We start from the raw sequence: 15,668 nt of genomic DNA, 5'->3' as shown, positions 1-15,668 counted from the left end.
CATGTTTTTCTGGTAGTATCGACTGTGTTCTGGGATAACTGCTTGCAGGTTTTCTCAGAGAACCCCATTATCCAACTGCAGTCTGCTTGATAGGTCTAGGCTGGCAGACACAAAACACATGGATTTGTGGGAAAGTTGCTGTATAAAGGTACTTCAACCATATTACAGTATGTCACAAATTGGCTACTCAAAATTATAGTAGTGTATGTTGAATCACTTTGGTTCTATAAAGTTAATGATGTCAACTTAAACCAGTTGACAGTCAACTTTGGGACGGTATTGAGAAGTCAAAAGGATGGATTTGGAATGCTTTGTCAAAAGCTATAGAGGTACACTTTATTCAAGACTCGGGAATGGCAAGATTAGATAGCCTTGATACTGTCAGCTCACTTGCTTTTCAGAAAACATGAGGTAAATTGACTGTAAGATGAGGAAGTAATATGTACTTTGAAAGTCATTCCAGTCTATACTGCACACTTGAGAGTTTTTTAAATGACTGAAACAAAATTTTGTTTTGTGGTTGGGCACTACAAGCTAGGTGGCTAAGTGGGAGGAGAGGTGAAAGGATATATAAGCAATCTTAGGAAAGGGAAGGAGCACTGGAACTGGCCATCAGAAATTTGGCTAAAATACTGTATGGAATTTTGTACTTCCCTAAGTGGTTGTATGTGTATTTATGTATTCCCAGCTGGAATGGAATAATAATAAAAATTTAAAAAGGTTCAGAGTTACATTTTCTAGCACCAAGTGTTCTGAGAGGAACCTCCTCATCTTTGAAGCTACTCATGTTGAAATTATATTTTATGTTCAACATGGCCTTTTCTCTTCTGAAGACTAATTTCACTCAAAGTCCAAACCCCACCTTATATCAGTAGTATGCTATAGCATGGTAAACTAATAGAATTTTCTTGTGATTGCTGATGTTGACTTAATGGCTAGCAGCAACCTTTTAAGTGCTCTTTGGAATGCTTGAAATTCACAAATGTGCCTTAATTGCTGGTAATCAAAATATGCTTTCCAGCTCTGTGCTGTAGCTGTTAACTTCAGCAAAGTGATCCTTCTGAACTGTGTAAGAAAAACTGCTACTCAGGAGAGCCCATAGAATAACATCTGCTTATGAGTAATGTTTAATCGCTAAAAATAATGACTTAGCAAGGTAATTTTTATGGTAAAATTGCATAAGAGTAATTTCCCAGAAGGTGCTTTTTATAAACTGTGCTCTCAGTGCTGCATTCTGTGGTTTAAAATAGAAGAGTGTACTTCCTGCTTGGCTAGATGGCAGCCAGTGGCCACTGAAGATTTACTTGAACTTGCAGACTCCTTCTCTGATTTTTGGTTCTTGATCACTGAAAGCAAGGGGGTTCTGGAGCACTGTGGTGGGGGAATGACCTTGGGAGCAACTGTCTCCTTTTTCCCTCCCCTCCCCTCCCCATTTTTTTCTCAAGATCCCGACACTCTGTTCCCCTTGAATTGTCTTTGATAGTAAATGGTAGATCTCCATAGGTGACTATTAGTAGTATGTGGTTAATATAGCAGCTAGATTATAAAATACTCAAGAAAAAGGATCATGGTGGGGGAACCCAGCACTTAGTAGTTGTGTTTTTGTACAAACTGATTGCAAATGTCATGTATTACCTCAGATGTGTGGAATATTCGCAGGGAGCTCTAACACAACAGGCAAAAAAGAAAACCTGTAATGTCTCCTCCAATATGCCCTGATTCCCAGACACCTCCCTTCAGTGACCAAGTGACCAGTGGTAGCTTGATACTGATCATTTTGGAGAAGAGTAGCCCACTCACTTGGATTTGTGGGGAAAATCAGTGCTCATTGAAACAATTTGTCTGAATCATGTTCTTTCACTTGTGTATTTATTATGGCAGACAGCTCTTACTAAAAAAGATTTCCCTTCTCACCTAAAGGCTTGTGGAGTAGCTCCATGAAACTCTTAAGAGAGCTGACAGTATTAGAATTGTAGTACTTTGGTTTGTTTGTAAATCTTCCTCTTCTACAGGGAAAAGAACATGAAGTTTATGTTGGTTCGGGAGGGAAAAAGCAGGGATTCTAAGAATAACTAGCAGATATTGAGAGTATGACAGGAAAAGCCTTCCCCCTTCCCCTGTTTTTTCCCCCCCATCTATAAAATATGAAGGCATTCAAGAGAACCTGAATATCTGAGAGTATTGATTACGATTAAAAACATCCTTTGGTTTAGAAAATCCAAGATTGTCTGTCTGCTGAAATATTCTCTGGCAAAATTTGACCTTTTGGCCTAGTCTGTCTGTGTGGACACAGCGTCTTTTCCTCACCCCTGTCCCCAGTTGTCTTTGTCATTCAATAGCTCATTTCTCAGGTGAGGAGAAAGACAGATGGAATACCGAAAGTATGCATTTAATCTTAAATCTGGAATTGTCATAAGGAAGTCTGGTAAGGAGTCGTTGTGAAGTAGCAAAGGGAACCTTCTGATTTGTTTTGGCCCAAAGCAGGTGAGCTGTTTTGTGGAGATTGGTGGAGGCATTCTCAGGGATCCTGCCAGAACTGCTTAGATCCTCTATACTAACTGGCATATGTGTTGCAAGGGCTGTGAAGTTCTCTCTGGTGTCTCTATTTCCCGATGTGAGAAGCAGAGTTCCATAGAAACACACAGAGAACACTCAAGTTGTCCTTGGGAGTGTTTTGCATACGAATAAAGTGTCTGCATAAAGTCCTGGAGAACGTTTACAATCAGAAATGTCATACACTCTGTGGTATTTAAGGATAGATCTTCTAAGTGTATCCTGTCTTTCATTCTTCTGGGCAGAGAGATGCTTTTGTAGAACAGGTAGTTAGGTCAGCTTGTTTTCCCACTGAGCTTCTGCCTCTTTTAAAGGATTGAAGGAAAGGAGGAGCTTCCTCTCATAGACCTGAGTTGCAACAAACTAAAATTTCTTTGAAAGATAGATTAATTTTCTTCCTCTACTACTGCAAGGAATGTTTAAGGCTTCCAGAACCCTCAACAAAAAACAACCTGTCTCCTCTTTTTCCTCCCTCCTTACAAGTCCAGCAACCTTAGGGACTAAAGCAATAGTATTCAGACCTAGAAAAGACAAAGTCTGATTATTGTAGCTGTGCAACTGATAGCAAGGGAGCTTGGAGGTGTGATTAATAAACTACTGGATAGTAGGCTAGTGAACAAGAACCTGTAGTTCATCAAATGAATAATGAATGTTCTCTTCACAAAATAGAATGATAATATGTTGTAAGGATATGCAGCAAGTGTCCAAGTTACAGAATTTGAAGATATAAAATAGGAATTGAATGTGCAAAGTCTGGAGCATAGGATCATGTTTACTCTATGAATAAGTTAACTAGCCAATTTTAAAAGTTCATTACAGGATTAGGTAAATAACAGTTGGTCCTAATGACATTTGATCTTTGTTCTGTAAGACTTTCCTTGCAAGGAACCACCCTACTGAGTGAGCGGTGAGAAGGCTGAGCACAGAAAGCCAAAACAAAACCCCAAAGGAAATAATGTTTTCTTAGCTGAGACAATAAAGATATGTAGCAACTGACTTTTCAGTTTTTCCCGTAACAGAGATTATGTGGATTCCTGGTTAGGGAAAAGAGAACAAGATAACGGATGGGGGTTGGGGGGAGCTTGTTTTCATCCTCCTTTGAGGAAAGAAATTGAATTATAAAAGTAGAGGCAAGAACTGAAAAGAAGAAGTGTGCCCTGGTGATTAGCTTCCATCCTGATTGTTAGAGGTATAGTTCTGTTTGTTCTGTCATTTTTTGTGTCTCTGTCTGTAAATTACATGCCAAGTGAAAATTAACTTGCTCCTTTGAAGCTTCATTGATAGGATGTATGTGTCTAAACCTTAATAACTATTATATAACAAGTCATTCCAATTTTACTGTTCATTGTTTGCTTAGTTAAGATAATTGAGGTCAAACTGACTGCTACCCTGAGGTGACAATAATGGAGAATTTTGTGCTTATTCTCTGCAGTGGGAAAGAGGACTAATCAAGAAAGGACAGCTGATATGGATGTCATTATCTGGTTCCGTCTTTCCAAGATATGAAAACATCTCACTCGGTGTTCTAGGATCCTTTCTTAAAATATTTCTTCTCATTAGCATAGTAATGTTCACAAAGGCTACTGCGGGTCTTCATCCAGATTGAAGCTTTGTGGGTAGAATTCTCTTGTTTGCAGCTTAAGGAGGTCTTTTTGGTCCAGAGATCAGGTATTATTGTAAGGGAAGTGTACAGATATGTTGCTTGTGAAAATTAAGCATGTTTGTAGTTATCTGATCTTGTACACTAGACAGTTTTAGAGCTGAAACGCAAAATTGTCTTGGTAGGAGATTTTTGTTAGATATTGCAAAACTTCCAGCAGCAATCTCTGTATTTAGCTCTTTCACTTCACTTATATATTAAGTTGTAATTTTACCTTCCTAGCTTGCATGCTATGGATGGAATTTCGTTAAAAGATCTGCTATATGACTTTACAGAGGAAAAGAGAGAAGTCTATAAATCTTTGTCAGAAGATTTCTTTCATCAAGTAGTAAGATGCACATAGCAAGTGACCTCGAGTAGTCTGAGAATGCTTTTCAGAAGTTAGGTCAAGGCAAAGGTTCACTTGATCTGCAGTGGTTATGCCTAACTAAAAACAAAATGCATTAAATAGGAAACCCCCCCTACATTTCTACAGCATTTGTAGAAGTTACCTTAATTTGTCAAACTTGTCAGGTGAGGTATATTTTTTGAGCTTGTGATTAACAGTATTTACAGTAGTCTTTTTGCATGCATGGTTATGCTCTTTCCTTTTTCAGAATAAATGGTTGAAAGTGGAAAATATTAATGGAAATGGTACGGAAATTGTGAACTTGGGCTTAATTGGTAGCTAATGTGTCCAGTTAGTGACTGGTGTGATTGCTTTAGTGACATTGGAGTTCCAGGTATTGGTATCTTGCATTTTGATAAATTCTTGGTAGATGTGTGTGTGTATATATATATATATATATATAAAACTTGTATATATACTGGTTGTCAGTTCTAACTTTTGATATTTACAGTATGACAGTATGTGGTGTTGGTGAAATACAGGTCAAGGTTGCAGGAGGAGTCCTTGCTCAGGGTCAGAACTGATGACTATTAGGTTCACATTGGCAACCCAATGTATTTGGTTTACGATGCTTAGAAGGTTTTTTATTTTTTGTGTGTAGACTTTCTTCTCTTCTGTCCTTCATCTGCTTTTGCTTTTAAGAAAAGCAGTGTTTTATATTAAATAAAAGAAAAAACCCTGAACCCTTGTGGTATATGCATGTTTAACAATGAGAGCCCAGGTCCTCATACATATTACTTGTGACTTCTCTAGGGTAGTTTGAAAAGCTGGTCTCACCTCCTGTCCTTTCAGTGTTTTGTGAAATGTTTTTGTTCTGGTACTATTGCCTAGAAAGCAAAAAACTAGTATTTCCAAAAGAGTGTGTGTGTGTATGGGAGAGAGAGAGACTGTGTTTTCATATTACACTTCATTAAAAAAAAACCCAAACAAAGCAACCAACTAATCAAATCCTGCCAGAAAAGCACAAAGCAGCAAATTGGCTCCTTCCCAGCCTTTGAAAGCAGTAAACTTCTCACAAGAACAGCTTGCCTTAGTTGTAAGGAAGTGATGCATGTTGCTTTTCTATGACCATTTAAATTTCTAAAAGATTTTTCCACGCAACTGTTTATTTTTATAGGTGCTCTATTTTTCATATAAGCATTTTCTATTGTGTTTATTTTCCCATGTTTTAAATAATTGTTTTCAACTTGTGTGCAGTCAGTAATGGAAAGGATTTAGAAGTAAAAATCACTGCATTAAATCTTTCAGAGGAATTGCCTAGAGATAAGTCATCAGACAATGTGCTACTCGTGATGGTGTGCAGAGATTACCACGGTAGTGAAAAAGAGTTAACTGATGGAGCAGAATGTCTCCTTGATAAATGATTTCTAACACATCACAGAGGAGCTTGATGATACAGAATTTCCGTGGGTTTTCAGCGCTAAAAAAACATTTTCCTTTTTCTCCGGAGTGTTTTGGATTTTTTTGTACACATGGGTAGGCATATCTTAATACTGACTATAAAAGGATTCAATATGTGTGATCAGTACTAAAATTCAAACTAAATTAAAATTGAAATTGCTTGTGTGGACATCACATAGTGGCTGGGGCGGTCTGAAAAATCTTCATGTTTTATGTTCTAAAAGAAGGGTAGGGTTATCTGAATTATTTAAATCATTACATAGAAAGTCAGGATTGGTGACACTGCTTATTTTCTTGGCCAGCTCCACATGACCTGTATGACAAAGGGAAGAGTGTCTGTTTGCTCTTTGAGTTAATATAGCTGATATCATTCTTCCTTTGCTTTGGGGAACTTGAAGTCATTGTCTTGGGAGGAGATACCCCTGAGGCAGCTGTGGAATTGGGTAGGTTTATAGATGGCATAAAGCTGGTGTTTGCTTTAGGTTGTTGTGATGCCCTGTGTTAGGTGAAATCCTGTAGGATCAATAATTCTTGAAAAATGTTCTGATTATCATAATACACACCTGGCCTGGACAAACAGACTTAGGGCTGTTAGTCCTGGAGTCTGGATAACAAGAGCATTTAAAATAAAATCATGTCAAGAGCAGTTGTATGCTCTTACATTCAAATGTGGCTATTCAGTTTTCTTCCTTTGCAGTTTCTATTTATTTCTGTTGTAAGATAGGAGGAAAAATCTTGAATAGAGAGCTTATTATATTTAATAATTGGGAATCTCAGAAACAAATTGAAGCTCTGAATCAAAAATGACATTCAGGTTTTGTAAGATGGTTTCTCTGCATTGGAAAGATTAATATATCATTTAGTATTTTAACAAAATATTGAATTACTGTATTTTTTTCTCTTAGCACAGAAAACAGCACCTCAATTTTTCGCTATTACTTCCTAAATTATTTTGTAAGAACAAATTTTAGTTTATTTACAGTATGAAAAAATGTTCTTTCTTCTTCTTAGGTCTGAAACAAATTTCTTTGCAAATCTGGAGTATCTGATGGCCTTTTCTGCTAATCTTCCACATACTATGAGGGTGACTCCGAGAGTTAGAGTAGTTTCTGCTTAGTGTTTCATTGGGATCTTGTCTCTTAAGTGTTTGGTCTCTTACATGGTGATTGCCTGTGTGTTCCCAATAGGAAGATCCAGGACCTGCAGTTCCATCTGTGAAGGGGGAGTTAGCAGTTGCTGCAGTAAGTAGGGAGACCAATCACCCAGGATTTTAAGATAGCTTGGAAGAGGAAGAAGCAGGTAGCAATGGAAGCTGTGAATTGACTGGTTTGGAGCAAGTGGTAGGGAGAGGGTGACCTACCGAGGAAAACATCAGAGATGTTTCCTGTTGCATTTGATCATTTGTGGAGGTGTCATTGGGTGGCAGGTTTCTTTGAGTGTAGTGTCATTCAGGAGAACTGTATTGGGTTTGCACGAGAAGGTTTTGGCAGCAGAAGGGCCACAGAGGTGGCTTCTGTGAGAAGCTGCCAGAAGCTTCTCTATGTCTGACAGCACCAATGCCAGCCGACTCCAAGACCTGCTGCTGGCCAAGGATGAGTCCATCAGTCATGGTGATAGTACCTCTGGGATAACAGATTTAAGAAAGGGGAGAAAACTGCTGCTCAGCAGAAGCCAGAGAAGAGAGAATATGTGAGAGAAGCAACTACAGGCACCAAGGTCAGTGAAGAAGGAGGGAAACGTGGTGCTTCAGGTGGTGGAGCAGGGATTCCCCTGCAGCCCACGGTGAAGACTGTGGTGAGGCAGGCTGTGTCCCAGTGCAGTCCCTGGAAGTCCACAGCAAGCAGATATCCACCTGTAGCCTGTGGAGGACCCCATGCAGAGAAAATAGATCCCTGAAGGAGGCTGTGACCCTGTGGAAAACTCATGCTGAAGCAGGTTTGCTTGACAGGACTTGTGAACCTGTGAGGAACCTGTGCTGGAGCAGTTCATGGAGGACTGTCTCCTATGGGAGGACTCCGTGTTGATCAGGCGAAGAGAATGAGGAGGAAGGAGTGACAGAGACTTCCCTGTCCTTATATCTACCCACGAACCTTTTGTTATACTTTTTCTCCACATGTCCAACTGAGAAGGGGGAGTGGTGGGCACCTGGCATCCAGCCAAAGTTAGCCCACCACAAGAACATCGGTGATACCTGAGAATTTTTGACAGGCTGAAAGGTCTCAATCTACTTAAAATTTTCAGGAGCTGCTGTTTATAGGGAACATGTGTCATCTGCTTGTTCTCCTGCAGCAGGCAGAAGACAGAGAAAGGAGCAAACCATGCATCATATGAGCTGGTGTCTTCCTACCATGAGGCTTCCTCTTACTGAACATTTTGCAATTAAGTAAATGCAGGCCTATTAACGCTAGATATTTGCATGCATATAATTCCTTTTAATACATGTAGTCCTGAGAGTTCTTTCAGTTTTTCTATTTTATGTCTACCATAGAGTTGTATTTTTGAAGTTTCTGTGCCTTTGTGAAAATGTGCAGTTTCTTTGCCATACTATGAGAAGAATATATGGGTGAAGAGGAGGTGTGTAGCCGGTTGTAGTTGGCTTCCCACCAAACCCCACAGACTACAGCAGAAAACCTCCCAGAAAAAACAAAACAAAACAAAAAAACGGAATAGCAAAAGCTATATAAAATACATATATGTATTTTATGTATATTACAAATATACAATTAAGATACTGTGTACATATGAACACAGAAACCCTAAAAGGGAAAGAGGGGAAGGGAAGAGGGACAAAAAGGGACAAAACAAAACAGTTTTGCACAATCGAAAAACCTGGTAACCAGCAAAATAAAGAACTAGCAAAATCTCGCCACGTCCCTTGAGAAAAGCAGGACAGCCAGACCCGACCCAGCACTCTCCCCTCACACGTGGCAGACAACAGCAGTTGCCGTGGGCCTCAGCTCCAGATAAGCAAGACCAACACAGGGACCTACTGTTCCCAAACCTCGCCAGAAGAGAAAGAGGTCTCTCTGACCAGCTTATTTATACCTCAGTTTACATAAAGGAATAGCATGGAATACTTCCTTGGTCACTTCTGTAGTTCCTTCCTGTTTACAAGCTGGTCTCCAGGAAGGCCTAGACTGAAACTATCACAAGGCGTCAAAGCCAAAACAAGAGTGGAAAGAGAAGTGGATAGAAATTTGGTGAGGAGATGGGGGCAAATAACCTTTGCTGTTGTAAAAAGTAGAGAATTGCTCATTTGAACTGTCAGTTCAATTATTTCAATAATATGTGTTATATCGTTACTGTTTTGGCCACAGAGTTGTTCTGTCACTCTCTAGAATAGGGAAGATTCTTCCTCTTTGTTCTGGTCATTCAGCACCTTAAACAGGATGGTTTTGATCAGTGCTTGAGCAGTAAATATTCAGTAAGTTCTAATAGTTTGAACACTACACAGAATTTGCCTTCTCTTCTGCTGTGTCAGGTCTGTAGAACAGCTGCTGGTATCACAACTATAACATGGAACTAGGTGACACGGAAAGGATGAATCAAAAGGCTACTTTAAAGCTATCTCAGGTCAGCTAGAGAACAGTAAGACTCAGAGCAACACCTTGTTTTGAATAAATCATTGATTTTATTGAAATTTCTCCTAATCTAGGAAAAATATGGCTGATAAAAGCCTGTAAAGTTTTGGGCTAGGTGATAACGGCAAACATTCAGTTAATTTTCCAAATGTTTCGTAAGGTCTCTAACCAATTTATCTTATTCTCCTGTCTTATCTGCAGAAGAATATAGTTGTCCTTTATTAAGGGGGAGGGGATAATTGAAATATTTGAAGTTTTATTTTTGATTTTATTTCCTGTGGAAGCAAATCTTGGAAATACAGGCTGTTTCTCACAAAAAAAAAAAAAAAAGGAAAGTAGGGAAACTGGTCCCTTAGAAATGAAAATAGAACATTTCTGTTGCTGTGAAGCATGAGAATGTCAGGTTTTCAATGTCACACTTATGCAGGATGGGAAAAGGAGAGAAGCAGTTTCCCATACAATTATATTGTTTAATCTTACAGGGAGATGGTCATCTTTTTTTCTCCTAGTTGTTCCTTCAATTTACCTCCTTGTTCTCTTTTCCTGAGGGAGGAATATTTGCATGAGTATGTGTCCATGATGCTTTTGGTTTTGTTTTGTCTTTGAAGCAACCCCCTTTCCATGCTGTGGAGCTCAGATACACTGTGTGTGACTTCTGAAAACAGAGCACTGCCTGGGATTCTAGTGGTTCCCTGAAGCTGCATATCGAGGGCATCTGTGTCACCTTCTGATTGATCATGTTTTCTGTCAAAGGGAATTGAAATTGTCTGTGGATTCTACTGAAGCTCTAGCCTCTGTTTTAAATGTTGATTATTAAAATGTCATTGTAACCTTCAGCAAGGCATTTGGCTAAATTTCCTTATGAACTGCAACAACTTTTCATGTAATTCTACTCTTTTTTTGCAAGAATGTTTATTTGCATCTCTGAGTTCAGTTTCATTTCTAGCTTTTCAGTGCACTCCACATATACTTTTTAAATCAGTCTATTGATGACAGAGTAGGGATGCTACAGGAAGCACACTATACTTCAAAAATATAAAAATGATAATAAAAAGGGCATGAAGTTTGTAATACATTTTTACAGTATAGTAGTGTGGACAAATGGAGCTTGAATCTTTGTTTATTGAGATGTCTTCAGATTTATTTTTTTGAAAGCTTTGGATACCTCAAGTATAAACTTGTAAGTTTTTGCAGTAAGTTTTTTGCAAGGTAAGTGTAAGAGGCTTGTCATGTGCATTTATAATTTCCTACAAGCTGTAAAAATGGAGAGAGAAGTTTTGAATATCTCCTTTTTCTTTTGGCTTTAGGATTTTGAAAACTTGCCAATTTCCTTAAAGAGCAGCCTGCTCAAATAATGCTTTTATCTGCTATATAAGCACCAATTTCATCTGGATGGTCTAAATGTAGAAACAGGTTAACTTTCTTCCTCTGATATTCTTATCTGATATTAAATAAGTACTCTAAGTTGCATCCTATGTAATGTCTGTAAACTTACAAATTACCTATTTTGTAAAAACAGTTCCTTACTGACGCCTGAGAAATGAATAATGTGAGTTCTTAAACTGTGATTAGATATTTCATGTAGGAAAGAGGGAGGAGAGACACGAACTTCCTTGGGTATCTCAGATCTCATACAAAAGCAAGAAAATCTAAGCCAAAATTAATAATGGAGAAGGAAGTAGAATTTTCACACTTTTCCTTACAAAGACTTTCAGAAAGTATGAGTCGCTATTAAACCTAATGTGAACCTACTATTTTAAGAGATGATTTTCTCTAACATAGTCTTGACATTTTTACAGGCCTTTGGTAGTCTCAAGCCCATCGTTTTTGTGGGTAAGTATATGGTATGTTTGGATCAGAACATTAACATTCATTTGTGGTAGTTCTTCACATTTAGTCACTATTTCAATCCATAAGAGTTCAGCAGCTACACGGTGGTGTTTCCTATCACAGCAGATGTTTTTGGACCTTTACAGATCATGAGCCAAGTTGAAGGACAACAGAAGAACCTTGTACAAGCCATTGAAGCTCTCCCAAGTTCTGGGCCCCTTTCTGCCTTGGATCAGGACTTGCTACTTTTAAAAGCTACCTCTGCTGCCACCCTGAGCTGCCTTGGAGAATGCCTGAGTCTATTACAGCAAAGCATGCATCAAGTGGGCCATCATCATAATAGAACACTGTCATCAGGTGAGCACAAGTTCTCTTGGGTGTTATTTTATATGACTTGAGGTTTTATATTATGATTCTGAAGCAGGCAAAATTACCCGTCTCTCAGGGAGGCAAGTTGAGGTGAGCAGCTTGTGAGCTGCTACAGCATCAAGCATCATAACTCTTTGCTTAAAAAAAAGATACAAAATGTATTAAAATCAGACAAATGAAGGAAAAGAGATTGTCCTATGTCTTCTTAGAGGGATCAGGTCCTGAAGAGAGCAGCACAAAAAATAAACTGGCATCAAGAAGAGGTAGATTAACCAATATTCTTAATGACAGTGTGGAACTGTCTTGGTTGTTTTGCTTCCCCTAGTTTACCCCCCCACCTTTTTGGTTTTTTTTTCTTGATTGAAATCTCAGTACAGATTTTTTTGATAAAAATACGTGTAATATTATGTAGTGCTATAGTGAAAATAGTTTTTTTAGTTTTCTACGTGGAAGGATGCTGCTGAGGTGGATTTATTTCAGTCTGTGGTTTTCTTTAAATGAACAAAGAGTTTTCCATGCTGCTATTTAAAAAAACCAAACCTGTGGCAAATTTTTATGAACCTGAAATGTCAGTGTGATTCTGCATTGAGCTTTGCAGGTATGAACCTCTCAGTCCCCGTTTAGCTCAATTTTTTCAGTTCACCCAGTTCTACATCTGTCTATAATATTGGAAGTTGGACCTTTAACTTTCTGAAATGATGGTTAGTGTTTTCCCATGCATAATCTGCACTGCCAGGTCCTAAGAATAGGATTAGGTGTTGATGTAAGAAAAGCAGCAGCAGCAGGACTCTGGATGTGGGGTGGCTTTTTGTGGTTTTTTTCAGGTGCTTCCACAACAAATTCTGATCTGTCCTTACTTGCAGTAGGTTTACTACAGGGCAGGATATGTCCTCAGGGCTGCTGAGATGGCTAGGTAAGACACTCCTCACAATTCCCATTGTGAGGAGAAGACAAATGTGAGAGGGTTAGCTGAGAAGTAGGCAAATGGTGTAAAAATGGTTCTTGGAAAAAACAGTGTTTAAACTTTGGACACCTATGCTATGGTATATTGTGACTTTCTCACATCCAGATTCTGATGTTTCATAAGAGAACGTAATTTAAAAAAATGTCTTATTTTCTGTATTTTGGTTTTCTTGTATAAAATGAAAAAACCCCTTGCACTTATCTAAATAGTAATGATAAAGTGCATTTAATTAAATTCCTTAATATAATTTAATTCCAGAAGAGAATGGTTTGGAATAAAGATGAAAAGCATCCTTCAAAGAAAAGTCACTTTCTAGTTTCAAAGTCCCTGAAGATTGTTTTTCATGTCCATGTGTTCTAAGTGAACTGTCAAGAGATGGATGACTTGCTGTTCATGTCCTTGAATCTGTGTCCGAGTAATCTGTTAAATCAGTGTCTCTATTTTGACTTGGTAATGATTTTTGAGGGTATGTGGACAAGAACAGAGAAAAGGAAATACAGCATTAGTAATTGCTGAAAGGGAATCCCCAGTCTTTTGGAGGAATAAAAAAAAAAAGGAGAGTCACGACTCTGAAATACTTAATAAAATTTAATGAGTGTTTTTGTTTGTTCTTCCTAAGGCTGCAGACTTGTACAAGAATCCTTTCAGGAATCAAAATTCAGTAGCTCAGGTTCACATCAGCATCTTTGGTGCAACTATGAGAACCTGAATGCAAGCAGTTAATTCTTCAGTGTGTGCGTGGGCTCATTCTTTGGTATAGAAGTTAAAAAAAATAAAAAAGATGGGAACTAAAAGCTGCTGAAATATTTAGTCTCTTCTCCCTGACTGAAAGTCTGTAAAACGATTTTTTTTTTTCCCTAGACCTTGTTATGCAACACAGTTGCCTGAAAGAACCTGGCCTACAAGTCTTGATTACTGATTTTCCTACACACTTAATCTTTTCCAGGCATACTTTGATAGACTTAACGTTTCTGCTGAGTTGGTAGAGATTGAGAGTCATCAAAGCTGCGTAAACTCATACCTATTCAGACTAATGCCTTTAAGTAATCCTCTAGCAAGCTCTTAATTCTGAGAGATGATATATTTCATTTTGATTGTGTCCTCCAGGTGAATTTTTTTAATTTCATACCCAGAAGGTGCAAACAAAAGATGACCTTTACTGTCATTGTCAGGTGGAAATGACTCTTGTTAGTTTAAAAGCCATATGCTCCTCTGGTAGAAAGTGTCAAATGCCTTTCCTGTGAGGTGTCATACCCCTGTGCAATTTATTGCCTAATGTTTCCATCCTAGTGCTGTCTCATTATCTACTGCACAGTGTAAAGATGCTAGTAGGGGTTGTGGGGCACGATCCACAGAATTCTGTAGAGAGAGAGACCGAATAGGAATTTGATAACCTACTCTATTGCTTCTAACCTACAATTCATGAAAGCAACCTGGTCCAGCCAGGCAGCACAGTCCTGGTCATGAAGAGTGTGAGAAATAATCAATGACATAGCTTGGGTGATTTGAACTTACCCTTGAGTTTACTTTCCTTCAGCATCAAAAGCTTTCACTATTATGCCATAAAGAGAGAGAACTGCTTTAAAAGTAGATCTGTATTTACTTTCTCTGCGTTCTCTGCACCTTTGCTCTGATTGTGTCCTTGAGGTCTTTGGCCGATAATGCAAGTTTTGCTGCCTTCCCTGTGCACTGAAGGCCTTGTAGCCTTACTGCTTCTAAAGCAAGGACTTAAAGTAGCTGAGGTACTGACCTAGTACTTATGGAATGCACTTATGAAAATGATAATTAAATAGTATCTATTGCTTTAGACAGGAAAAAAACGCATCTCCTTTCTTTGATATAAATATTTTTATTGCTTTGTTTTCCAGTAACTTGAGTAGAAAGAAAGCAACTTAGCATTCACTCCAGTGAAATCTTGTCCAGAATCTGCAATTGTGTAGGTCATGACTTAAAATATTTTTATAGCATCCTTTATCATGGAATAGTTTAAGGATGACATGATTTTTCCACTTCATGTTTCTCATGAATTGTCAGTCTTAGACCTCAAGCCTACAAGCAGACATGAAGATTAAACTGAAGTCTTCAATCTTGTTTTGAAGGCTAGTCAATACATGTTTTACTTCTACTATAGAGCTTCACAGAAGAGTTTTTGTGATTGTCTTTTTTATTAAAGCTTGATTTTGGAAGTGCATCAACAAGAACAGTCAGTGATGCAAAATCTGTCTGTGTTTCTGCTTTTGAGTCAAAATAATGTCAAATAATGTCAAATTAATTTCTAGCTGTCATTATTAAAGGTACGTGCATTGATCATTGGCTAAATACTTTGTATTTTTTTTTCTTTCATTGAAAAATGTGCTGGAGAAGTGTATTATTAGCTGGAAGTGTTGGTTACACATAGTGTGTGAGTTGAGGATGAGGAATTGCATACAAGCTTCTTTGGGTTTTGGAATTTTGGTCTTTCTGTAGGAGGGAGAAAAACATCAAGGATTTGCTTTTTTGCCCAAGAATGTCACGACTTTGGTACACGAACATTTGGTGATCAGCATTAAGTGCCTTGTGACAAGCTTGAGTTCATTTGGCATGCAGGCAGGTAGCAGGAGCCTTCTAAAATAAAAATGTGGAGAAGAAACTTTTGTCTTCACTTGAAATATTAAATATTTTTTCCACCTCTGTAGCCTTTGGCAGAAGAGTTATCTCCAGAGCCTGTTGACTGCTGTGGTTAAGATTCTTCCTTCCAACTGCGAACAGAGCAAACTTGAATGTTTGTTTTAATGTAGCTTTATCAACTTATGTTGAGTTTTAAGTCTGGTTTTTTATTTTAGTGTTTTGGCAGACAGAATCTTCTCTTGTAGTAGCAGCATGCACAGATCAGTCCATTCTTTCAGTCTGTGCTTCACATTAGCCATTTATTTACTGAATAAA

General features: G+C 38.2%; 1 protein-coding gene across 1 annotated transcript in view; it reads left to right on the top strand.

Moving 5' to 3' along the window:
- The window catches only part of OSBPL10 (oxysterol binding protein like 10), a 115,936-nt gene that overhangs the window by 53,269 nt on the left and 46,999 nt on the right, over positions 1-15,668 (top strand). The window contains exon 5 of the mRNA XM_027639492.1: positions 11,560-11,770. Coding sequence (XP_027495293.1) covers positions 11,560-11,770 — 211 coding nt within the window. The remainder of the gene's footprint in view (positions 1-11,559; positions 11,771-15,668) is intronic.

This window comes from Corapipo altera, unplaced genomic scaffold, assembly GCF_003945725.1.
Source record: "Corapipo altera isolate COAL_440 unplaced genomic scaffold, ASM394572v1 44, whole genome shotgun sequence".
Classification (NCBI taxonomy): Eukaryota; Metazoa; Chordata; class Aves; order Passeriformes; family Pipridae; genus Corapipo; species Corapipo altera.
The sequence above is the reverse complement of the archived record's forward strand: the minus strand, read 5'-3'. Positions and strand labels throughout refer to the sequence as shown.